The 26,852-nt window shown below is 40.1% G+C and overlaps 1 protein-coding gene across 5 annotated transcripts in view; it reads right to left on the reverse strand.

Annotated features, from left to right (window-relative positions):
• Window positions 1-1,647: 1,647 nt before the first annotated feature.
• Window positions 1,648-26,852, reverse strand: part of ppp1r1c (protein phosphatase 1 regulatory inhibitor subunit 1C) — a 30,300-nt gene continuing 5,095 nt past the window's right edge. Inside the window, exons 3-6 of one of the 5 annotated variants that reach the window (XM_031892546.1) lie at window positions 15,158-15,192; window positions 14,874-14,928; window positions 7,807-7,953; window positions 1,648-2,157 (exon numbers count right to left, since the gene is read on the reverse strand). In XM_031892546.1, the coding sequence (XP_031748406.1) occupies window positions 2,069-2,157; window positions 7,807-7,953; window positions 14,874-14,928; window positions 15,158-15,192 (326 nt within the window). In that variant the 3' untranslated portion in view covers window positions 1,648-2,068. Of the gene's footprint in view, window positions 2,158-7,806; window positions 7,954-14,862; window positions 14,929-15,157; window positions 15,196-26,852 lie in introns of all 5 variants that reach the window. The other 4 variants (XM_031892545.1, XM_012970157.3, NM_001171663.1 and 1 more) reach the window with 4 other exon arrangements.

Raw genomic sequence — 26,852 nt, forward strand, 5'->3', positions numbered from 1 at the left:
TGTAATAATAGAACAGACCCTTGTATTTGATTCCAACTAAGATATAATTAATCCTTATTGGTGGCAAAACAATCTCTTATCCAGACACACTCAGGTCCTAAGCAATCTGGGAGTGGTAAGTCCCTCTACATTCCAATTCACTGCAGCCTTTAATACTTAGGTTACAATTTGTTTTGTGCATCTTTTTAGGAAATGATGGTTTAGGTTTATGTAGGTTTATGCACTTGGTCTTGACAACACGCAAGAGGCCCCTGGGAACCAGAAGAGACTGTCATAAAGATACTCGGGCCGGTGTGAGATTCAGTGAAGAGCAGCACCAGCCTGGTGTTTAGGGGAAACGACTGTAATCACTAACTGGTAACCAACAGCCCTGCAGTGAGGTCCTGATGCTTTTGTGCAGATCACAATGCCGCCATGTTGTTTATGCTCCCATGTAGCCCTGTGCTGACTGAAGCTGGGTGCATGCGCTGTACAGGTATGGGATCCATTATCCAGAAATCCATAATTCAGAAAGCTCCAAACTACAAGAATTGAATCTCCTATAGTCTACATTTTAATCAAAAATGTTGATCAAAAATGTTTCTCTGTAATAACAAAACATTACCTTGTACTTGATCCCAACTAAAATATAATTAATCCTTATAAGTGACAAAACAATCCTATTAAGTTTATTTAATGTTTAAATTATTTTTTTAGTAGACTTAAGGATAACAGGTCCCAATCCTGTACAGAAATCTCCATATAAGTTCTGTACTTTCCAGGAGAGCACTGGGGATACCCAGGAGACTAGAACAAGATGGCAGTGGCACAGTATTCACAAAAGTACCCCGAGCTGGTGTTCTTCGGAAATAAAAGGAGAGCCGGCCCAGTTTAGCAGGGTAGTGATTAGAGTTATTGGGGGGTACCTTACAAATTGCCCTCCTTCAAGTGATGGTGAGGGGGGGGTCTAAACAAACTGTTTGGCTAAATACATATCAATATATTAAAACATTGAAAGGTGGGGCTTTATTCTCTGCATTTGTAAGAATCGTATCCAAAATAAATTCTTATGAGTTTGGTTGGCTATGGAAGTAAGTTATGGTGCATTTAGCAGGTAGCTGAGCAATAAGTGGGTATGACTGGTCAGACTCTGACTGCAGGACCTGTGCCAGGGTAGAACAATAAAGCACTGCCCACTATCTCCCAGCACTAGAAGCAAGAGCTGTGGCTGAGCTATGGTCCTCACAGATCACTCATCTGGTACTAAACCCTTCATAGTGGGTACAATTGGTGTGACAACACCAGCAGGGCCCATTTCAGAGTAAGACAATGAGGCCCTTGTCACTGCCCATGCCTAAAGGTGACCATAAAGAAAAAAAAAAGGCTTCCAAATGTACAGATATTATGTAACCATTACTAGATGTTTCCTGTATGTAGAGGCATCAAGAATGCCCAACTTTGCCAGGGGGTGCCATCAAGAATGCCCTGTGACAGGGAGGTGCTGGCAGATGTAGTTCAAAGCATACTGGACATCCCAGACTAATGCTGTAATTTTCCCATTAGACTGGGATGTCCTAGCAATGTTGTCAAGCAATAATATCACACATAATGGCACCCAGGATTCTGACCAATTAAAACAATGCTAGCAAAAAACATGTAATGCACCAATTTATAAAGCAAGGTATTAGGTCACATTTATTGGACTTTGAATGTCTTGTCACAATGTACATTTAACATGGGAATCACAACTGTAATTAATTCTCAGCAAACTTACAAAACTCGATTATTCTCGCCATTTATCTGTTTAATATCTATACAGTCATTTGGATATTTACACTGGGTTAAACTCCTCTTTGCAAAGGAACAGTGATCAGTAACAGAAATGCACCATAAAGATGATGGGAGTTTGGATATTTTACAATTTATCTGATTATTGCCCTGGGGGGACATTGTTGTTGTTTTTTCACCTCAATAAACCCCTCCCACTGCACATCTGGTGCATTCTGGGTAAAACTGTTAATCTGTAGAACAAGGCTCTGTAGACAACAATACAGTCCGTATAAAGAAAAACAAAGGGTGAAGGAATTGTTTAGTGGTCACACACCTCCTCTTCATCCTCTCCATCCTCCTCTTCCTCGGGAAACGAAGAATCGTTCTGTTTTTTTATCTGCTTAACCGCTGCAAATAGATAGATCAAAATTAATATCACATTCCCATTTTCTTTCTCTTCTGCCAGACATACAGACATAGACTTCTCAAAAAAAAAAAATCAATTCTATCTATGTTCTTGTAAATTCAGTCAGTGTCTGCCCCATTTATAATGTGTGTGTGCTGCAGGGGCAGTAAATGGCTGGCCTCAGTAATTTGAGATTGTGGTTCTCTTGCCATCAGACAGGCAGTTCAATAGCTATAAAGCAAGGCATTTTATAGCCAGCCATACCATAATAATGTGCTGACAGCCTACTTTGGGCTGTTTAGTTAAGAAGCTACTGACATTGATTATGTATTTAAGACATAAGTGAATACATTACATTTGTGTCTTGGAATAACTGATGATGCCACTTTGAAGCGACCTGCCATGTTAGACAATGAGCAGAAGGGACATTTTACTCAGCAACTATGGAATCTGTTTCTGGGTTTTTTTTGCTGGGCAAATAAGGAATTAAAAGGTTATAGGTATAGTCAAGCATTGTGTCACACTCATGATACAGAAGCTATTGCCTGCTTTTTCATTTGACCTTGGTACAGGAAGATTATGGCAACTGCTATTAATATTGACTAATTTAATAAATGTAGGCTAAAGACAGACACGTTTGTAAATAATTAAGTTGGGGGCAGAGCAGGGTACAAAGTGAAAAAAATAGAAACATTCTGCCATGTTTTTGTGCTTTGCTCCCTGGCCCTGCCCCAGATCTCTGGGTTTCATTTGGTTTATTTTCCAACCAGTTCCTCTACTCCCAAGTACAGGTATGGGACCTTTAATCCAGAATACTCAGGACCTGTGGTTTTCTAGATAAGGGATCTTTCCATAATTTAGATTCCCATACCCATTCCCTTGGGATCAAGTACAAAGGTACTGTTTTTTTATTACAGAGAAAAAGGAAATCATATAAAACATTTTTTTAATAATTTGTTTAAAATGGAGTCTATGGGAAATGGCCTTCCCATAATTTGGAGTCTTCTGGATAATGGGTTTCAGGATAATGGATCCCATACCTGTACAAACAAGGGGTCATTTACAGCAACAGACTGGGGTTTCCACAGAAAACTTCAATCCTCTCATCAGTGCTTCGTATGTGTGCTAAAAGGATATACATGCGTGCAATCCATAGGGGGAGGGGGGGTGGAGAATGGGGGAGGCCTCTGGGCGCCCTAAACAGAAATCCAGTGCTGATATTGTGTATTAAAATTCACACCTTAAAAATCATACCTGCCCATACGTAAAATTAATTGCTCCACACAATGTATACCAATATTTCCAGAGAATGATATGCTCGTTACACAAACCCCTCACCTCTCTCCGTTAGTACTAACGAAGCCATAGGAAAATATATAGGCTATATCAATCACATGACTCGAAGGTGTCTGATTATGTTTCTTCCCTGTTCTAGTTATCTGGGTGATAAATGAGATGACCCAAATATTCTGAGCATTCTGGGACTGTCTGAAAGCCCTGGGAGTGCTGCGCCCACACTTACATGGCATCACGCCTCTGTGCCTATCTGCCCTGCCTGCTAGCAAAAACAACAGTTAAATAATAATCAAATTACTATTACAATCTGATTTCTGAACTTGGAAAACCCAGTGGAAGGTTTCTAAACGTGATGCAAATGTAGTGACTTTTAAAATACTCAACCTCTGATGTGCGTCTTAAACAAGAAGGAAAGGTAAAAACTAAGTAAGCTTTATCAGAAAGGTCTATGTAAATACAGCCATAAGCACTCACAGAAACGCTGAACCAAGTCCTCTATCAAAAGAAACACAGGATTTCTTGTCTCCTTTTTTGTAAACACGTTCTGTGGTATCAGACTTCCTCTCTCAGGAAAATCCTTTGTTCTTGGGGCCAGAGTCCTCACAGCTCTCTCCCCTCTCCTGCTCCCCCCTCCCACGAGAATTTTAAGAACTCCCCCCTCCCTTAGGAATGTGTAATCTGAACTATAACGGCTAGAGCTGCAGCAGGAAGCTGCAATGACCAAGCTAAAATGGCAGCTGCTATCCTAAACAGCTTCTAGGGCTGGTTACTCAGGTATGGTAATGCTTTCTGCTGAATAAATATATTGTTCAAGGTGGCACTAATGTGGCAAATCTATTGGCAGTAAAATGCCAAAATGACTTTTCTTCTTCTTTAAAGTAAAAAAAAATTGTGTTACAAAGCAGTAACCTTAAGCCATCAATCCTATTTTTGTCATTAGTAAGTTTACAGCAGTTGACTGATAATTGCAAGTTGCTATGGGTTCTGTTTAGTGAATTTCTTCTTTAAATATACATATTTTCACAAGTACAAAATGAACAGTGTACATGCAATGACTAGCCAAAAACACATGTATTTGCAGAAATTACTCTTTCCCAATGAAAAATATCAATAACTCATTTTAGATTTCATCCCATATTTATTTCAGTCCATTCTATGCTTCTTTAACTCTATGCATCTATGCAAAATTCTATGTATATTTTTCCCCACTGCCCATTTTACACTCCACCTTAGATGAACCAATTCAACATACATTAAAACTGTATATTATGGCTCTGCTTAATGGCCCCTGCATGTATTAAAAATGTATCTGTTATGCAGGCAAGTTATTGTTCTTCATTATTACTACAATAGTATCGAACAGACTGAAGTTTGTACTTGCAAAGCTGAAGTCTACAGTGGGCACACATTTGAACCTTACTCCCCAACCATATGGACTTGTATCTTGGTTGACTGAAGATTATTGGTCCCATACAGATTTCTGTGAAGAGGAGTGGAGCTCTGCAAGTTTTCAATGATCCAGCGCACCAAACGGAACCAACAGAACAATACATAGGTGGTTATACATGTGTATGGCCCTCGTCCATTGGCCCTTTGTCTGTGGGCCAATAGATCAGACTACCGTAGAGGCCATCCCATGTAGAGCCACCTTTAGGCCTATGGCACATACAGTGTATTGGCCACCATAGTGCTATAGCTGAAGTGCTATAGCTGAAGACAACATAATCATTAACATAAATTTGGTTCTGAAATGTGCGGAACATCTTTCCACTGCATTGAAAACACCAAACTGGGACTATTAAGTCTAAATATATCATCGCCAGGAAGGCAAATCCATAACAAAAATAAGTCTATTAATAAACTTACATGTGACCTCATAAAATATGTCTTGTTTGTATGGGGCTCCAGACGACCAAGTGGGTTCCTTTGTTGACTATGCAACCATATATAAATATACCATTATTTTGTAGAAGAAGTGTGTTGATGAACCATGGGTTACTCAAATGTTGCTAGGCTACAGCTCCCAACCTCAACATATTATGAAAGGTTAAACAATAATACAACATTCTTAAGAACTATTGGTGACTTTGGGGGAGCAGTAAGGTAAATAATTATGAGTACAGGGAGAACTAAACAACATAAACACCAGTATGCCAATGGATAACAACAAGGTAACTGATTAAGAGCTGACAGGCCTGACTCTCATTGGAGAAGCCTCTTCCATCTGTTGTTAAGTTTGGGCAGCCTGTTTATGAAGCCCTGGGGAATGGAGCAGAAGAGATTTACAGAAAAATTGCATCCTCTTTTAAAACTGCTATAAAGCATCCAGCAGTAAATGAACTATCACTGACCGTTTCAAACTTCTATGCATTGAAGTATCCAGCACATAAGGGGGCAAGAATATTTTTTATCTTAGATGCAGCACAACCCGTACATTCATTCCAATAGAATTGTACAATGACTTCTCCTACTGTAATTGTTGTGCGCATTCTGTTATGGGCAGCCTCATATGTGACCATTTGTTTTAGTGGGATAATACTGCTGGGAGCGACTGGGCACAATTCGTAGGCAATAATAAAATGTCAGACATCTGGCGTCAGTGGGCACACATGCAATATGGCTGCTTCCAGATGCAGCATAACTTAACTAATTGGAAGGGGAAAGAACGTTGATGTTAATAAATAACATTTTGCCATTGTCTGCATTTGGGATTGTTTTCTCTGTACTGAGAGAATGTTTTGTTTCCTACTAATGCTCTTGCCTTCAGCATCCCACATACGGTATATAGTTTGTCCTTGTATGTTTGCCATGTTGGCAATGAACAGGGTCACTGTGTTCTGCTTTTCAGAGCTGTGCGGTTTATTAGGCTGAGCACTGTGATACTCCATTGACTTTAGTACCTCATTGGCATGTAGTGCAATTGTTCTGACTCGCTTTATAGCTCTTGTCAAAAGTTATATTGTTCCTAATTATCTTGTGCTTTTGTCACAAAGGCTGTTATTTTCTGTTCTGCTCATAATTGGTCTCTGTTTTCTTTATTCTTGTAAAGCCCACAGGTTTTTTTCCTGCGAAGAGCTCAATTTCTCAAGTTCCTTTTGCACATTCTATTCTCTTCCAGTGAATTTGTATCTAAGAGGTTTTACAAAGGTTCCTGGATGAATTGGGCTATAATAAAAATAAAGATTGTTAAATCACTTCACTGTCTTCAGTTTCTGTTGGGAATAAGGTTGAAGCCTAGACTTCCCACAAAGATTTTTGTTTATTTTGTTATTTTTTCTAGGGATGGATTGAAAACTCTTTTGTGGCTGGAGAGACACTGGGAAAAACCCCGGTGGACCCAGCCGACCCAAACCAGATCCCTGCTGGAAACTGTGAGCTCTCCCCAACTTGATCAACGCGGCTGCATGTAGAAAAGTAGGTGGCGCATTTGTATGTATGCAGAGGGGTGGCAGTGGGGTTGAGCTCAGGCAGATCCTGAACCAGATTTGAACCATAATTTGCTTATACAAATTAGGAGACAGAAAAAAAATTTCAACTTCCATATTCATGCGACCAAAAGTCATGTGATTTTAAAGGTTTGGATCCAGTTCAGTCAAGCACTTGGATTCCACAAATATTGCTAAAAAAAAAGGCCCAGATAGTGTCCCCTGACACATCAGACAGCGCTGGTTCGAGTTCTCAAACAGGGTTCCTTCTGGGTTTCATAAGTGGGTCGGAATTCTCAGCAGTTATGTGCTGTAACATGCTGGAAGATTGCAGCTCCACTATCTTCTGTCTTGAGCAGAAACTTCAGCTTTAAAAGTTAGCCCCAGGAATATATGATAAGGTTACTTCAATTGTAGATGAGGCCTTGGAACAACCAAGGGACAACCAGGCAGATGCATTGTTACTGGCCCCTAGCAAGATAGCTCAAGGTGGCTAATCGTAATGAATGAACATATGACCCAATTAATGCTATATTAAATGCTAAATCTTAAAGGCTTTCTATAGGCCTATGGTGGAACTAACAAAAAAGGTTGCAGAGAACTGTCTTGGGCTGGGGCACATTAGGGTGTGGGCCCAACTGGAGATGATCTGGTTTACTGGCCAACCAGTCTGAGCCTGGCTTTATCCACCCCACGCCCTACATTTTAAAGAAATTTGTAGCTTTAATGAGAGTACAGAAAGCCGTGAGAACCTGTTGCTGCTGATTTTCATCCTTCTTTTATTCCAGGGATTTGTAAAATGAAACTGGCCATAGTTGTTTGTCTATAATTGTCTAAAATACATGTATAAAGATCACGTAACGCCTGGCATTAAAATGCAATTTTATCATTGTTCTTTTTGCTGCAATGCTGTTCTTGCATCAGCCCTACCTGGGATAAAAGGAATTTCAAGGGGATACGGCGTGTCTTTCCTTCTGGGTTTCATAAGCGGATCGGAATTCTCAGCAGTTATGTGCTCTAACATGCTGGAAGATTGGTGGTTATCATTACAAATAAAGGGCTTTGCCTGCACAGCACCTGCATTTGCAACAAAGGATAACAAGTGAAATAGGTCATGCTTAGAAAAGCAGATTTTAAAGGCAGAAACTGGCTTTTCAATTTGAATTAAATTGCTAAAAATACTGGAGGCAAGGATGGATTATAATGAGGACAAACAAGATGGTGGGCTTAGTAACATGGGGCTTTAAGGGATCTACCCAAGTTTGGCCACCATAACAGGAAGAGGTGTAAAATACACACCCCTATAAATTCATTGGCTGATGTGACATATACAGTATGTGTGCCCATGGTTTGTGTATACATGGTCTGTATGTACATATTGGGGCAGAAAAAGGAAAACTAGATAAGGGAATTTTTTGTACAATTAAATCTGTTAACTTCAAAAAGAAAGATTTGATTTTCATAGTCTGAGAACTGCAATGTTCAGGGGTATATTTTTCCTTTAAAACCACCAGAAACCATCTTATTTCATCATTGATGACAAACATATATTAGAATGGTAGGTTAACAGATGCAGTACAGTTAAGTGCACAAGCAGCATTTAGGGGCTAGTAATTAGTTGTCATTTTAGTCATTTATGTGTCATTTAAGTGATGTCTCTAGCATGAAATACTCCGTCCAGCTATTATTCCTCACCCATACTAGCTCCTCCCCTTACACCTCCCATTATACTCCTACTGTAAGTAGTACTAGTTGGATGTTTGATAAATCAGTTCTCAAATATAAACTGCTGATGTTTATTGTTGGTGAGACATTACAGGATGATGGAATGAAAGGAGCTACATTTACTCTTCACTTCCTTTTAGATCTGATCTTTCAGACTGTTGGGCAGAAAGACCAGCAAATAGTATCTGGCCATCCCTGAAATACAAAGAGACCAGCCAGACTACAAGAGAAGAGATTAGCCAGAGAGAATGGTCTGCACCAGAAAAGAAGCAGCATAGAAGCTACAGTCTGGGATGTCGGAAAGTTCTGGAAATGGCATTTTGAAATGAATTTTCAGTTTACACACACATACACCTGCATATATACAGTGGTGTGAAAAACTATTACAAATCTACATGGCCTTGTGTGAAAAAGTGATTGCCCCCCTTGTTAAAAAATAACTTAACTGTGGTTTATCAATTTCAATTTTCAATTTCAATATCAATTTCTGTAGTCACCCCCAGGCCTGATTACTGCCACACCTGTTTCAATCAAGAAATCACTTAAATAGGAGCTACCTGACACAGAGAAGTAGACCAAAAGCACCTCAAAAGCTAGACATCATGCCAAGATCCAAAGAAATTCAGGAACAAATGAGAACAAAAGTAATTGAGATCTATCAGTCTGGTAAAGGTTATAAAGCCATTTCTAAAGCTTTGGGACTCCAGCGAACCACAGTGAGAGCCATTATCCACAAATGGCAAAAACATGGAACAGTGGTGAACCTTGTAGCTACAAAAAAAGCGAATGGCACTCAGGACTACAAACAAGGGTATAACCCTTAAAAGTTTATTGCGGAGGTGCAACGTTTCGGGACAATGTGACCCCTTTATCAAGGGGTCACATTGCCCCGAAACGTTGCACCTCCGCAATAAACTTTTAAGGGTTATACCCTTGTTTGTAGTCCTGAGTGCCATTCGCTTTTTTTGTAGCTACAGTGTTTTTGGAGGGTGCCGATCCCTTCAGCAGTGTGCACCGGACAAAAATCTTTTGGAGCGTTAGGGTGTGCGGATAAGGTCTCTGTGATCCAGTAACAGTGGTGAACCTTCCCAGGAGTGGCTGGCCGACCAAAATTACCCCAAGAGTGCGGAGACAACTCATCCGAGAGGCCACAAAAGATCCTAGGACAACATCTAAAGAACTGCAGGCCTCACCTGCCTCAATTAAGGTCAGTGTTCAAGACTCCACCATAAGAAAGAGACTGGGCAGAAACGGCCTGCATGGCAGATTTCCAAGGCGCAAACCACTTTTAAGCAAAAAGAACATTATGGCTTGTCTCAATTTTGCTAAAAAACATCTCAATGATTGCCAAGAAAATACCTTGTGGACCGACGAGACAAAAGTTGAACTTTTTGGAAGGTGCGTGTCCCGTTACATCTGGCGTAAAAGTAACACAGCATTTCAGAAAAAGAACATCATACCAACAGTAAAATATGGTGGTGGTAGTGTGATGGTCTGGGGTTGTTTTGCTGCTTCAGGACCTGGAAGGCTTGCTGTGATAGATGGAACCATGAATTCTACTGTCTACCAAAAAATCCTGAAGGAGAATGTCCGGCCATCTGTTCGTCAACTCAAGCTGAAGCGATCTTGGGTGCTGCAGCAGGACAATGACCCAAAACACACCAGCAAATCCACCTCTGAATGGCTGAAGAAAAACAAAATGAAGACTTTGGAGTGGCCTAGTCAAAGTCCTGACCTGAATCCTATTGAGATGTTGTGGCATGACCTTAAAAAGGCGGTTCATGCTAGAAAACCCTCAAATAAAGCTGAATTACAACAATTCTGCAAAGATGAGTGGGCCAAAATTCCTCCAGAGCGCTGTAAAAGACTCGTTGCAAGTTATCTCAAACTTGATTGCAGTTATTGCTGCTAAGGGTGGCCCAACCAGTTATTAGGTTCAGGGGGCAATTACTTTTTCACACAGGGCCATGTAGGTTTGGATTTTTTTTCTCCCTAAATAATAAAAACCCTCATTTAAAAACTGCATTTTGTGTTTACTTGTGTTATCTTTGACTAATAGTTAAATGTGTTTGATGATCAGAAACATTTTGTGTGAAAAACATGCAAAAGAATAAGAAATCAGGAAGGGGGCAAATAGTTTTTCACACCACTGTACAGTATAAAAACCAAAAGGCCCACACTGTTGATTATTGTGTAAACAAGTTTATATTTTTCTTGTATCAGGCATTTCAGACCTAATCATGACCATCAAGGTTAAAACACTTTGATTATCATGGCGGTTCTAATGTAAACTAAACATCAGACACAATAAAATAATACATATTTTGTGCATAGTATTAAAAAGGAAGCACATTTACTACTGATGTGAAGGTCAGAGATTTCCCAAAGTGAAATAAAGCATCATCACATGGCTTCGTATATCTAAAAACTATAAATATATTGCAGCACTTGGATGGTTTAGCATGGCTTCATAAAGGGCCACTTGTCAGGTGGGCACTAATGGGTACTGCTGTGGTGGAAGATGGAAAAGAATGAGTTGTGAGAGTGATCTGTGAATATGATGAGCCTTTAAAGTAACTTGTCATTGATGCTATGACTATTGCTATGCTGCCTGCCTCTGCAAGGATTATAAAGTGCACTGCACTGGAGCAAACTACAGGGTTCAAATGTCTCTCTGCACAAACATTTTTGTGCATAGGTTTTGGGCATAGGTTACAGGTAAATACTTGGAAAATACTGTCCATTTCAGAATGCTGCTGATTCGGTGGCATTACTTATATACAGAGATGCAGTGGTATTAGAAGGACAGGAGATTGCTGAGATGGAGAATGAAGGCAGGAGCTTCACTGACACTGACTGACTCTCTCAAGGACAAATACAGAGAGCCATCTCTCAGAACCCAGCTGCCCACTATAAGGTAATACATATAACAACTGCTAAAATTATTATCTAAGACCATTGTTTCAAAGGGAAAAACTGGGTGGGACACAGGCCTGCTCCCCATCTAAAACCCTGGGCACACAACCCTGACCTGCCCCCTGATCATGGCCACAAGGGAGAATACAAGAAATGCAGGGGGTTAGGGAGTTGTGTGGACCTCATGACTAGGACAGGGGGCCCTGGGAGGGGTGCCGGGGTTGGCAGCCCCAGTGAGCCCCGGACCCCCCAGTCCAATACTGAGTTTGACCCTAATTTGGTTGAACCACAATAGTAAGGGTCAGATAAACTAATGATCATTAGATAGATTCTGACTGAACTGCAATGATTTGGGGATTTATTACCTGGGGAAGCAAATTTGCTTTAATTAGATGACCTATTCGAGATATATTATCTAGCAAAGCGTGTTCGTGGTTCCGACCAGTGTTGATACTCTTTGAATGAATATGCAAAGGCATTTGTAGAAAATATATGGCAACCTTGTTCTGAGCATTCTATGAGATTCTACAGCTCGAATGGTCAGTCAATTCAGCTGATGTGATTCCCTATTTGATCTTTGATACAGTTTTAGTACGTTATAGAATGGCCAATTCTAAGCAACTTTTTAATTAGTCACAACCTAAACCACAAAATAAAAATAAGGACCTGTTGCAAACTGTCTCAGAATATTACTCTCTACATCAAACCAAAAGTTAACTCAAAGGCAAACAATCCCTTTAATGTGCTCAGAGACCATGACATGTACTTTGTTCTACATAAAGCAAGCTACAATATGACCTGTTACATGTAACATTTGTATTTACACAACCCCTATTTGTGCCTACATTTCCACTTCACTGGCAACCACAAAACCATTTCAGTAAGAGAAAAAACAGGATCTAAACCATTAAACCATTAAATTCACATGTGAATGTGGCACTCTATTGTCGATTATTTCAGCCAAATTTTATGTGGAGGATTTAGTACTCACTGTATATATTTATAGCATATATAAATATGCCATAGTATCCCAAACTGCTAGTTGTCAACAAATATATGAAGCATGAAGAGGAGAACTAATGTTACACAGCTTGCACTATACAGTGGCTTGCAAAAGTATTCGGCCCCCTTGAACTTTTCCACATTTTGTCACATTACAGCCACAAACATGAATCAATTTTATTGGAATTCCACGTGAAAGACCAATACAAAGTGGTGTACACGTGAGAAGTGGAAGGAAAATCATACATGATTCCAAACATTTTTTACAAATAAATAACTGCAAAGTGGGGTGTGCGTAATTATTCAGCCCCCTTTGGTCTGAGTGCAGCCAGTTGCCCATAGACATTGCCTGATGAGTGCTAGTGACTAAATAGAGTGCACCTGTGTGTAATCTAATGTCAGTACAAATCAGCTGCTCTGTGACGGCCTCAGAGGTTGTCTAAGAGAATATTGGGAGCAACCACACCATGAAGTCCAAAGAACACACCAGACAGGTCAGGGATAAAGTTATTGAGAAATTTAAAGCAGGCTTAGGCTACAAAAAGATTTCCAAAGCCTTGAACATCCCACGGAGCCCTGTTCCACCGATCATTCAGAAATGGAAGGAGTATGGCACAACTGTAACCCTACCAAGACAAGGCCGTCCCCCTAAACTCACAGGCCGAACAAGGAGAGCGCTGATCAGAAATGCAGCCAAGAGGCCCATGGTGACTCTGGACGAGCTGCAGAGATCTACAGCTCAGGTGGGGGAATCTGTCCATAGGACAACTATTAGTCGTGCACTGCACAAAGTTGGCCTTTATGGAAGAGTGGCAAGAAGAAAGCCATTGTTAACAGAAAACCATAAGAAGTCCCGTTTGCAGTTTGCCACAAGCCATGTGGGGGACACAGCAAACATGTGGAAGAAGGTGCTCTGGTCAGATGAGACCAAAATGGAACTTTGTGGCCAAAATGCAAAACGCTATGTGTGGCGGAAAACTAACACTGCACATCACTCTGAACACACCATCCCCACTGTCAAATATGGTGGTGGCCACATCATGCTTTGGGGGTGCTTCTCTTCAGCAGGGACAGGGAAGCTGGTCAGAGTTGATGGGAAGATGGATGGAGCCAAATACAGGGCAATCTTGGAAGAAAACCTCTTGGAGTCTGCAAAAAACTTGAGACTGGGGCGGAGGTTCACCTTGGAGCAGGACAACGACCCTAAACATAAAGCCAGGGCAACAATGGAATGGTTTAAAACAAAACATATCCATGTGTTAGAATGGCCCAGTCAAAGTCCAGATCTAAATCCAATCGAGAATCTGTGGCAAGATCTGAAAACTGCTGTTCACAAACGCTGTCCATCTAATCTGACTGAGCTGGAGCTGTTTTGCAAAGAAGAATGGGCAAGGATTTCAGTCTGTAGATGTGCAAAGCTGGTAGAGACATACCCTAAAAGCCTGGCAGCTGTAATTGCAGCAAAAGGTGGTTCTACAAAGTATTGAATAAGGCTGAATAATTACGCACACCCCACTTTGCAGTTATTTATTTGTAAAAAATGTTTGGAATCATGTATGATTTTCGTTCCACTTCTCATGTGTACACCACTTTGTATTGGTCTTTCACGTGGAATTCCAATAAAATTGATTCATGTTTGTGGCTGTAATGTGACAAAATGTGGAAAAGTTCAAGGGGGCCGAATACTTTTGCAAGCCACTGTATATCTCTACATCTGATCAGTAAATATGAATGGTAGGCAAGGTACAAAATGCAAAATGCTCTCCACCTCAAACTACACTGTCAGGCTCAGCAATTAATGCCTCTAGTATGGAGGTAAAATAATTCCTGTAAATTGTAAATGTGACACCAGCATGGAAGTAGTGGGATGTGGGAAGGATGTAGAGGTCCCCTTAGATGCTACTTACCTGCTCCACATATACAAGGATGGCTGAAGCGCACCTCCCACCCAACCTGGTCTTTAAATTAATGGCAAATGAAAGTGACCAGCTATGGTTGGAGTCCCATACTATAGGTCTACATGGACAGTCCTTAAATCACTATGATCCTCGTCCTATTTTTTTGCTGATCTCTTCTCTCCATTCTTGATTTAGTATCGTTATACATAATGATGATGAGGGCATCATCACTATTCCATTAAAAGTGAGTAGTTATAATATCATCAGTTGATCCAGTTGTAGCAGTGGTGTCACTTTATGTGTGACATTAGGGGAGATATCTGACCTCGCAAAGATTAATATTTATTTCATTTTGTTAGAAAAGGAAAACACACATTGGACAACACGAAGTGATACAGATAACCCAGAAGCATGCATTAGTATAGCAGAACAGAGAGAACAGTACCTGGACAGTACCTTTCATGGCCGGCGCTGTGAATACACTTTGCTTCCTTTGCCTAGGGGACACATTCTGCATTCAAAAAATAACACATTATACAATAATACATTTGCAACAGAACCTTCAAGATTTGATTGTCTATCTATCTATCTATCTATCTATCTAGCTCAGGTGAGTGACAGCAGCACAGAGTATGTGCAGCGAATAAGCAGAAATGGGGAGAAGATGCAGAGCTACTGGGGGCACCTGTATGTTAGTACCATCTCTGTTTTCACATTTCTGGGGCAGCCATTTTACTTACTTCTTCATTTGTACTGTTCGTCCTCTTGTCATCTACTTCTAAGTGAAGAAAGAAAATACATTATTATACTACAGGGAGACTTATTATTAAGAGGTGGTCTAGCACTCATGACTTCAGTTGCCATTACTTTGAGACACCTGGTATAGGTCTAGGGTATAATGTATACATTTCAGTTCATATTAACTGTCCATGAACAGCGCTGGTATATTATTCTATAAAAAAATATGTGTTCCACAGATTAACTGAAATAAGTGTAGCATCGCTTTGGTTCAAAGATTTAAATCTATACAAACAACCTTGGTCATCTAATGCCAACAATTACTGTTATTTGCTGATCCTCAAATCATGTTACTGTCATTCAGGATTTCAAAAATACACGACTGTAAGCCTCTAAGTTAGCATAGTCCACACTCAAAAATATCTAATTTAATAATGTGTTGCACAATTACTGTAATGCTGGAAGCCAATATCAACCATTCAGTCCATCAGCATTGTCTGATGTAAACATTTGTTTCCATTCAGGTTATCAATGGATATAATATTTGATCAATGGATTTTCAGGTAATCAACTGGATACAAATAACACTCTTAATTTTGCATATGTTTTCATTTACCCCTTACATTCCTATTTGCTATGCTGTGTTTCTTCTATTTTAATACACCATCTGTATATTGGCATCCTACATGACATTTATACCCAATGCAAAGAATAATGAAATAAACAGGATATATAGGATGATGAAGATGAACCCTACTCCCCCAACCCCATGTTATCACAAAGCAAACGGGTGCAGGCAAACATATTGGAATACGGAGCAAAACTGTACCCCCAAATTCCACTTTGTGTGCCTGCACTGAGGCCGAGACGATGATTAGTGCTAAGGGCCTTGGCAAACGTCTAGATTTCCAAAAAGGGCTAATAGTTGTCCTTAATTACAATATTTCAACATGGCAGAAAAGTCTTTCAACTGGGTATCTTACTCTTTTTCACACACATACAAGTTGGGGGTTGGCACTGAAGTCCATTAGTTGCTATGAAACCCAATTATAATTATTGAGTTTATTTAATAGGATCATAGAAAGTCACTATAAATAGCATAGGGCCCATTAATGGGTTGTGCACCACATACTGAAGACCCTATGCATGGGCATTTTGGAAGACCAACATATAGAAGCCCTAACTAATGCCATGCAGAAAGCAGAAAGAATTTAAAATCATAATAGACATTTTTCAAGTTATATATCCTTGTCAAACAAGTGCTTTATTTTCAGACCCTAGAAAATCAGGACTGTGCCTAGCTGTTCACACATACATTTGGCAATTTTTAAAATAGACTAAGTTTGCAGAACTGGCTCACCAACAGATACTGGATTTCACTACATGCATTTAACTTACACCAATAGGGTTGGAGACATGTAAGTATACAATTATTTTGCATCAGAAATAAATGGGTAGGCCCAGGCTGGCAATCTGTGGATTCTGACAAAAGCAATGAGGGGCTGCAGTAAGATGCCATAGACAGTCACTATTTATTGGGCTGGTGTGGGGGGGGGGGGGGATGGGTGGAGACTCTTTGGGCCTGAATGTACTTGAAATGCCACAGTCTATTTTGAATCTCAGCCTGTACCTGTATACTGGTATTTGCCAATACCCTTGAACAAATGATCTTAAAAACATGTGCTTCTACCCAGGAGTGTTTGAATCAATTAACATCTCTGGGCATACAATAAAGAGGCAAAGCCAGCTGCCTAATATTATGGCTACCATGGCTAGAGTTAAGGTCCCCATACACTATAAGATCCGCTCGCTTGGCGATGCTGCCAAGCGAGTGGATCTTCACCCGATATCCCCACCTATGGGTGGGCGATATCGTGTAGAAAGTAACTTGAAAAAAAAATAATCTGATCGTTTGGCCCTGGGGCCAAACGATCGGATTACATTTGTGGCTATGGGGCAGTCGTTTCGGGGACCACATCAACGAGCCGATGCGGTCCCCGATCCGACCAGATTTTCTAACCTGGCCGATCGAGATCTGGCCAATTTCAGGCCAGATATCGGTCGGCCAGGCCGCTCTGTTCTGCCCATACACGGGGCGATTAGCTGCCAAATCGGTCCAAAGGACCGATATCGGCAGCTATAGTCGGCCCGTGTATGGGGACCTTTAGAGAACTCTATGGATGTGAGATGTATGCCAATGGTATTTTCATTATTTTGTGTGTTTAGAAGTACAGGTATGGGACCCGTTATCCAGAATGCTCAGGACCTGGGGGTTTCCAGATAAGGGGTCTTTGCATAATTCAGATCTCCTACCTTAAGTCTTCTAAAAAAAATTATTTAAACAGTAATTAAATCCAATAGGCTTGTTTTGGCTCCAATAAGGATTCATTATATCTTAGTTGGGATCAAGTACAAGGTACTGTTTTATTATTACAGAGAAATCATTTTTAAAAATGTGAATTATTATTATTATTATTATTATTAAAGGAGAAGGAAAGGCTAATAAAGAGTTAATCTCAAGCTGCAGGCATACCTTCAGTTGTCTCAGTAGTGCCCTACAGTCTCCCCATATTTTACCTGTTCAGATGATCAGAAGCCAAACAGGAAGAAAAAACACTGAGCTGTGTAAAGAAAGTTCCCATAATGCCTCACTCCTGCACAGACACCCAGACCAAGTGAACATGCTCAGTTAGTAAGACTATGAGGAAGCTTCCTGCTGATTGGCTCAGATCCACATTCCTAAGGGGGGGGAGTGAGTTCTTAGCATTCTTGGGGGTGGGGGGAGCAGGAGAGAGGAGACAGCAGAGAGCTGCGTGTCTCTGGCACATGCATTACAGACACAAGAAATCTTTTCACTGAGAAGTCAGTGAAGCGTTTCTGTGAGTGCTTATGGCTGTATTTACATAGACCTTTCTGATAAAGCTTACTTAGTTTTTACCTTTCTCTCTCCTTTAATATATTATTATAAACCCCAGGTCCCAAGCATTCTGGATAACAGGTCCCATACCTATACTAATAACCTGCCCTGAGACTGACAAGATTTCCTACTAAAAACAAGAACAAACTGATGCTAAGTTTGATGTTCCTCATTTAGTATAACCAGTTTTGCTTTCTAATTGGAGTGCCTGTCAAGTCACAAATATTCTATATAAGTATCGCTTCTGAGGAAAATAAAAAAAGAATGTGTTTTTTCCCATGTTGAATGCCCTATTTTTTCTCTTTGCTTCCAAGAAATGCGCTTCCTTGGGGTTACAGTAAGATATCAGCTGCCGCTCTCATCTGTAACTTGTAAGGAGGAAGCTGCACGCCAGGGATAAAATCTAAACGCTGACTTGCTGCCAAACCACACAAAGCAGCACTACACGTAGCTCATTCCTCAGCATATCATTTACTGTAAGGGCTTAAACTTGCTTTATTCTCATACAGTACAAGTGTGTTAATATATCACATTGATACAGTATAATATGACATATTCCAGTTTTATTGTGCATCTTCTAGGAATAATGATTTTGTAAAAGATTTTGTTTTATCTATGCATTTTGAGTTTTTCAGTGTTTTTCACTATCTCTTTTGGACACTGTGGGAAGAATGGGGACCTGATTTATTCATATTGTACTCCTACGATTTCATTATGCACGGAAGAGGCTTTAAAAAAAGCTTAATATTCCTGCACTGAGAGCACAATATTAAAAATGATTTGGTGATTGGAAATTATGTTGCTATTCTAATATATCTGAACATTGTAGTCTTGCTTAACAGCCAGCAACTGGCAGAAACTTTCCATCTTATTTTAAAGGAAAACTATGCTCTCAAAATGGACACTGAATAAACCAACAGTTTATATCATATTAAGTGACCTATTAAAGAATCTTGTCAAACTGCAATATATATAAATCAATAAATATTGCCTTTTAACATCTTTTCCCTTGAGCCAACATTTAGTGATGGGCTGTGTGCTCCCTCAGAGATCACATGACAGGAAATAATGCAGCTCTAACTGTAACAGGAAGTAGTGTGGAAGTAAAAGACAGAACTCTGTCTATTCATTGGCTGATGGGGCCTTGCATGTATGTGTGCCTTGGCTTGTTTGTGTGCACTGTGAATCCTATGATCCCAGGTGGCAGCCTTCAGTACTTAAATTGGCAGTTTTCTATTTAGGATTACCCAATGGCACATACTACTAAAAAAGTCTAATTTTATAAAAATGATTAATAAAGATAAAGCAGGGTTTTACATATGAGCTGTGCAATGCGTGGCTCTCTATGAGGCTTTCACTGGGTAAAATGGCATCCAAATGTTGTGTATGGTGCTAGGCCAGAGAACACAGCTTCAAGGGAGCTGATGGTTACTGCTTTATTTTGTTTGATATAGGACTAAGAGTGAGGCACCTATATCTAGAGATCAGTCAACTGAAAAGATAATGACTGATGGCATCATGCAGGTCTAGACTGGGATTCAAAATAGGCCCTGGCCTTTCCAGTACACAGAGGCCAAAACAGCCCCCACCAGCCCACTAAATAGTAACTGTCTATGGCATCTTACAGCAGCCCCTCTGGGATTTGCCAGAATACACAGATTTCCAGTTTGGTCCTGGCATCATTGGTAGCATCAATATGTCTGACAAATTCTGGATCACCTGCCTATGGAACTATAGTATAAAGATCATAGCATAGAGACAATACTAAAAGTAATGGAAACAAATGAACACAGAAGCAAGCACACAACAGATGTCCATGAGAACTCTACATCCTACCTGAATTTGAAACAGGAACCCACCGCTTACTGCAGTTTCCTTACCTCTCACCTATTTGAGCAGACTGCTGGGATTCCTGGCTCACTTCAAAAATATCCCTAGTTTTCCAGGCAGGAATGATGGCTATAGGTGTTCTCTATTTACCCACACCTATTCTAAATCTCCCATCCACCCTATAAATCCCGATTCCCTACCTCTCAGTTCCTTCCACTCCCATTATAGGTTTATCTTGCATAGTTCCTGGGTGCCCTTTCTGTTCTGTTTATCCAATTCTTACCCCTGCCTGTATCCTGACTTCGACTGAACTCTGCCTGGACAACCCCCTTTGCTGCTTGACTTCTCTTCTGGATCCTGACTTTGTACTGTGCTGCTCTTCTGGTTTTGATCTGGCACTCAAGGCAATGCAAGTGGGGGGCTAGCCTCTTTGTTTAATAAGTCAAACAAAAGACAAAAGTGTTACTTTGTTTGACTCATTAAACATGAGGGGCTAGTCCCCCACTTATGTTGCCTTGAGTGTCAGTACCTAATTCTTGTCTTCTGTGGTAGGGGAGTGCCGTCTCCCCAGGGGCTGTGCACCGGGCATTAATTGCAGTTTTAGAGGTCCCGGTAGGGTTTTAACACATTTGTGCTTTACTACTGGTTTTGATCTGGCCTGCCTCTGGACTGCCTCAGTCATCATCCTACGATCTGCCCTTGTTCCCTCAGATCTATTGCCCTATTCCTCTCACTTTAAGACCTGGTGGCACCTGAGTAGCAGAGGGCTCTACCCAAAGCTAAAGGTGGCTATTACAGGCAGAAGTGTGAGCTTGCCAATTGTTCTGGGTTTTGCGTTACCAATCACGACACTCATGCAAACAAGTTATGGGATTTAATATCTGAAAAGCGTATGTTGGAAATGGTGCATCTGAGAACCATGGAGCTTGTTCAGGATATAGATAAATCTGCACATATTCTGTTTACATCTGAAGGGGTTTCTAGGGTCACTAGAACCTTTGTTTGACATAAACATGGCGGGGCTGGAACTAGGGGTAGGCAGAAGAGGCGCAATGCTGGAGGGGCGCTAGACACATATCTCATTTCTGCCTACCCCTAGTCCAAGCGGTGCAGTCCCAGTGATGCTCCTAGTCTTGCCTAGGGCGCCTGGCCCGGCACTATTACAGAAGACTAACATGGTAGCTAAGTGACAAGACTGCATTGAAGCTAATAGAGAGCTGCAAGCCCAGGATCCTAATTGCCCAGGGGAAGAAAGAATGGGCCACAGTTTAGTGCAGCATCTGCCAACCAGAATCTGATGCAGCAACTTCTAAGGAGGCAACATACATGGGATAGAAGCTGGATGAGGCCTGTGGCAAAAACATTTATATATACTGTAAAACTTAAATGGGTTTTGGGGGTAAATAAGATCAAAGATATGCACTTTACTCATCCAAAAATAATCTGCGAAAAGGGGACTTTGTTTTTGCAGAACCTGCTTATAATTGCATACAACACAAGAGAACCGTGCTATGCCAATGGAATTTGCTGTGTAAAACCCACATTTCTTAAATATGCAAAAAAATGATACACCCACATTTTTCACCAAAAATTAGGCTTTGGAAAATTCATTTTAGAGTCTTCCAGGAACAGATGGCCTGTTGTGTCTGTTGAATAAAAGTGGGATTACTCCCACTCCAGTGACCCTCATTTTACAATAGAACATGGCTGAAAAAAACATAGTATTCTCTATCTGAATAAATCAGCTTAGCAGGCTATAATTCCATCAATGCGCATTGCACTATTGCGCTAACCTGAGAAGCTGATGAGGGTAAATTCACATAATTCCCTATTAGGCAATAACTTAACTGTAGTATGATTTAATGTCTGTTCGAAGGGCACTCTGTCAGCTCTTTGGTCCAGGGAAAGAAGTGATTTTTTTCTTACCCATAATTAGTACATGAACGTGACATAATATGCAAGGCTGGCATGTACTTCTTCCCATGCAATTCTCCCACACACTCAAATGTTTAATTTAGTTTATTGTGGTCTTAGAAAGACGCTTAGAAACATAGAAGTGGGAGAGAAACCAATGTACCAAATAGCATCCCTACTAAATGTAGGAGGTCATTTTTTCCATGAGAAAGGAATATGGTTGTGTACAGGAAAGTCCCATATTATAGATTGTAGCAGTTGATGTTTCAGTTTGCATATACGCCAGAAGTGGAAGGAATAGGTCTCTACAGCTCCCTGTAGATTGTGATGTGGGACCCCAGAGAACGAGGCCTAGACAGAGAGATCTAGCAATCATTACAAACATGCTGTGGGATTAGAAATATACTGAATCAAACAATGTCTGGTGTGCATATATATTGTGGGGAATACCTGCAATACAGAACATAGATTACATGTGAAGCAGACCTGATTATCTTCCAGGAATCTAAACTTGGGTTTGGGCCCAGAACACACAATAAATAGCACACATTTCAGCCACAAATCTTTTAAACTGTATGAGCTAACTGAGAGAAAAGTGCTTCTACCACCCAAAGTTCTTTGTGTAATAATATGAATTAGGTAACAAAACTGTTCCTTCAAAAAGCATGAATAAATACCATTTGATATGCTGAAATCCAGCTGGAAAACAGTTCTTCTCTTTCTGCATCATTTGAGATTTTGACAAGGGAGGAGGGGCTTAAACATTAATGTTACTAATTGTAATAACTTCTCCACAGCTTACAGGTAACATGCAGGAACTACATAACCCATAATGCCTAGCACTGTGATGTTCCTTTCCTTATTGACATCACACGTACAGGGGATGGTGGGATTGGGAGGATGCAGACTGAGGACAGTCGACTACTGTTACATTTTATTTGAGTCTCAAAGTAGTCAGCCAGATCAGCAGGGGAACAGGGGGCGGGGCTTAGGGAACTATTCCAAACCATATTATTATTAAGGATTCTGCTGGAGAAGCTCTATTAACTGATGCGTTTCAAAGCCAACGTGTTTTCCTATTACAGTATACCTTTAAGTTATGTTTTTACATGAGATGCATTATGAGCCTATAGCAGCAGTCCCACGTATTCCGCAGTGCTTTACAGAGATTATCCACCATTTGTATCACTCCCTGCATTGTAACTATTTCCAAAGCAGATTATTTCTGAGTTTTGTTTTAGCCTCGTTTACCCCCCCCCCACCCCCAAAACATTCAGCTGGTAGTGTTTATGTGTATTTTCCCAAAGTTAATTGTGGAACCTTATCTGCAGTTTAGTGGACAATAGCGGCGGCTCGCAGAAAGAATGAGTGGAAATATAAAATGCCAAATGTGAATCAGTGGATGTGAGTCACCCCCGCGAGTCCCAGGAAGGGCAATCTAGTGACGCTCAGCTCAGTTCATATTACACTCCTTTTCTTTTTCTTTTAGTCATACCCAGAGGTACTGATCTATATATAGTCACTTGTTGTTCCGAGCTTCTTACTCTTGGCAAGTGTGAACTGTGCCAATATATTAATAGAACATTTGCCTGCTTTCTATTGTATCATTCTATTGTATCATTCAAGTCAGAATACTGCATGACTCTTAGGGGGGAATTTATTTCCAATTTGGATTTTTTAGCGCTAAACGTCACAGAAAAAAAAAGTCATGACTTTTCCAAGATTTACTATTCGTCAAAAGGGCTAAAAATCCGAAACCGACAATTAGCCAGAAAAAACTTGGCAAGATCATGTAGAAGTCAATAGCAGATGTCCCTTCCCGGGAAGATTCTTCTTTTGCTTCAAAACATTAGAGGTTTTTGTGCAACAATTCAAAAAAGTCACAGTTTAAATGCGACAAGTTGAAAAATTCAACTTCATCTTCCCTAAGTTGAAAATTTCAGCTTTTTCATTTCAGATTTTTTAGTAAATATCAGACATTTGTGAAAACATGTTTATTCAAATTTTAGAATAGAAAAATGGGAGACGTTAGAGTTTTAGTAATACTGCCATTAGGGGATGATTTATAAACATTTGGAATCACATTTTTTCCACTATTCCAACTCCCAATATTCGAATTTTGGTTCCAGAACTCGAATGTTTGCAAAAAATCCAAAAACTTAAATGTAAAACTTTGGCAACTAAAAGTTTGGGAGTTTATATAGAAGTCAATGGGAGTTGCCCTAGGCAAAATCAAGTCATATTTGCAATTCGAGATTTTCAAATTTTTTTTTTCGAGTTTGCAAACTGACAAATTCAAGGCATTCAACTCCAATGAGTTTTTCATATTTGGATTTTTTAATAAATAAGCAAACATTCTAGTTTTTTTTTTTTTTTTTAAATGTGAGTTTATTCAAAGTAGAAAAATTCACACACCTAATAAAATTGATATAAAAGCCCATTAATATCATTATAGTGTAGTATGGCATACTGTACATTACATTATTTTTCATTATATACATTGTTTATTATATGTTTATTCTTTCATGCCTTGCCAGCCTTAATCCAAAGGTATATTCGTAATGCATTCATAATTTCTATGAGCTGGTAAAGCTGGCCATACACACACCGATAATATCGTACAAAACCTCGTTTCGTACAATATTCGGTGCGTGTATGGCATGTCGGAGAGTCGAACGATATCGCAGGAGGCTGCTGATATCGGTCGACTCGCCGATCGGTCAGGTTAGAAGATTTTGATCGGGCGCCATAGAAGGCGCCTGAGCAAAATCTGCCTTCAGCGCTGAATCGGCAAAAGGAGGTAGAAATCCTATTGTTTCTACCTCCTTATCTGAACGTTAGTGGCGGATTTAACGATCTTTCGTGTGACCGATGGTGTGTGGCCACCTTTAGGCATGAAACATGTAAGTTTATATTTTTTTTTATATTATAGAATAAATTCAATCTCTTTTTTTAATTACATTTTTTGAGGTGCAGAGAGGTTGCTTACTGTTACAATAGCCTGGTAAGATGGATTTACAAATTGTGGTCTCAACCAATACAGCTGTCCCCTAGCCAATCACTCAATGCAGGAGTTTTATGAACATATATAGTCTCAGGCTGCTCTATTCTTTTGTGCTATTCTTTTTATTATCTGTTATTATTATTTTAAAATATTGGGTCCTATAATAAATGTTTTTTCTTTTTGTTTTTTTTTTTTAAACGTGACAAAGTGACATCACTAAGCACCCATTACATCTGATGACATTTCTAAGCAGCATTTAAAATGTAATTTATAGGCTTTTTTTATGGTATAAGAATTGTTTACAGCTTGCCTGCTGGGTGCCTTGGGTGGCACCTATCTGTACTTAAATTTTATCCTCCTCTATCAAATGGTTGGTTAAACATCTGTGTGTCCCATCTGCATGTTATAGATTGGCTTGTCTGTCCTTAAAATGAAAGTGTATGGGGGACATTTACTAATCTGAAATCTGAATCCAACAATTCACTAGCTAAAACTTGCCGAAATTATGTAGAAGTCAATAGCAGATGTCTCTTCCCTTCCCTGGAGGATCCTTCTTTTCTTTGAAACTTTAGAGGTTTTTGGATTTGTGGTGCTGGTTTTTTGTGCAACAATCAAAAAAAAAAAAGTAGAGGTTTCAGTGCAACGTTTCTGTGACTTTTTTCAGTTTAGTATTTTTCAGTATTCAGTTTTTCAGTTCAGTATTCTACAACAATTTTCAGTATTTCAGTTCAGACTTCTTAGTAAATGTCAGACATTCGTGGAAATGAGTTTATTTGAATTCTTAAAAAGAAATAAATGAGAAAAAAAGAGTAGAGATTTAGTAAATCTGCCCATAAGTCTAGTTCTTTACTGACAGACAAGTGATTTGGAGACTTTATTTGCCTCAAGCATTGATCTAAAGTCCTTCATTTGTTCAGGGCCCTCTGTAACTAATAACAAGGTTACAAATACACTGGTAGTTTCCAGAATATCTAGGCCAGGAGAGGACTTCATGACAACGTGACCCTCAGGCACTGCTCTGGGCTCCTGGTTGTGCCTGCCCCATGTTTGGGAACCACTGGAACAGATGATGGACCACTGCCTTCTTGACCGTGGTATAGAAATTCTTCAAAAACATGGGGCTGATTTACTAAAACTCTAACATTTCTTAATTTTTTTATTTTAAAATTCAAATAAACTTGTTTCCATTTACTAAAAAGTCTGAGCTGAAAAAGAAAAGTCACAGAAAAGTCTCGAAATTTCAGAATTAAAAAAAAAAACCAGCATCAAAAATCTGATACCTCTACAGTTTTGATGCAAAAGAAGGATCCTCCAAGGAAGGGAAGGGATATCTGCCATTGACTTCTACATGATCTCGGCAAGTTTTAACTGGCAAATAGTGATGGGCGAAAAGTTTCGCCAGGCATGGATTCGCGGCGAATTTCCGCGTTTCGCCATTGGCGGATTGTTTAGCGAAACGGATGAAAAATTTAGCCGCGGAAAAATTCGCCGCACGTCCAAAAATTGTCGCCGGCGTCAAAAAAGAATAGTAGCGGGCGACAAAATAATAGCTGCGGGCGACGAAACAATAGCGCGCGACGAAACAAGAGCCGCGCGACGAAACAAGAGCTGCGCGATGAAACAATAGCTGCGGGCGACGAAATAATAGCCGCGCGACAAAACAAGAGCCGCGGGCGACGAAACAAGAGCCACGCGCGACGGAATAATAGCCGCGGGCGACGAAACAAGAGCCGCGGGCGACAAAATAATAGCCGCGCGACAAAATAATAGCCGTGGGCGACAATTTTTTTTGTCGCACGACATTTTCGCCGTTTCGCAAATTTTTCGCCGTTTCGCGGATCTTTTCAAAGATTCGCGAATTTTTCGGCGAAGCGAAACGGAACAGATTCGCTCATCACTACTGGCAAATTGTCGGATTCGGATTTTTAGCTGTTCTGACGCATAGTAAATCTCGGAAAAGTAGGGACTTTGCGAATTTTAGCGCTAAAAATCTGAATTGTAAAAAAAAATCCGACGGTTTGGAAATGGCCCC

This window comes from Xenopus tropicalis, chromosome 9 (genome assembly GCF_000004195.4).
Source record: "Xenopus tropicalis strain Nigerian chromosome 9, UCB_Xtro_10.0, whole genome shotgun sequence".
NCBI classification, from domain to species: Eukaryota; Metazoa; Chordata; class Amphibia; order Anura; family Pipidae; genus Xenopus; species Xenopus tropicalis.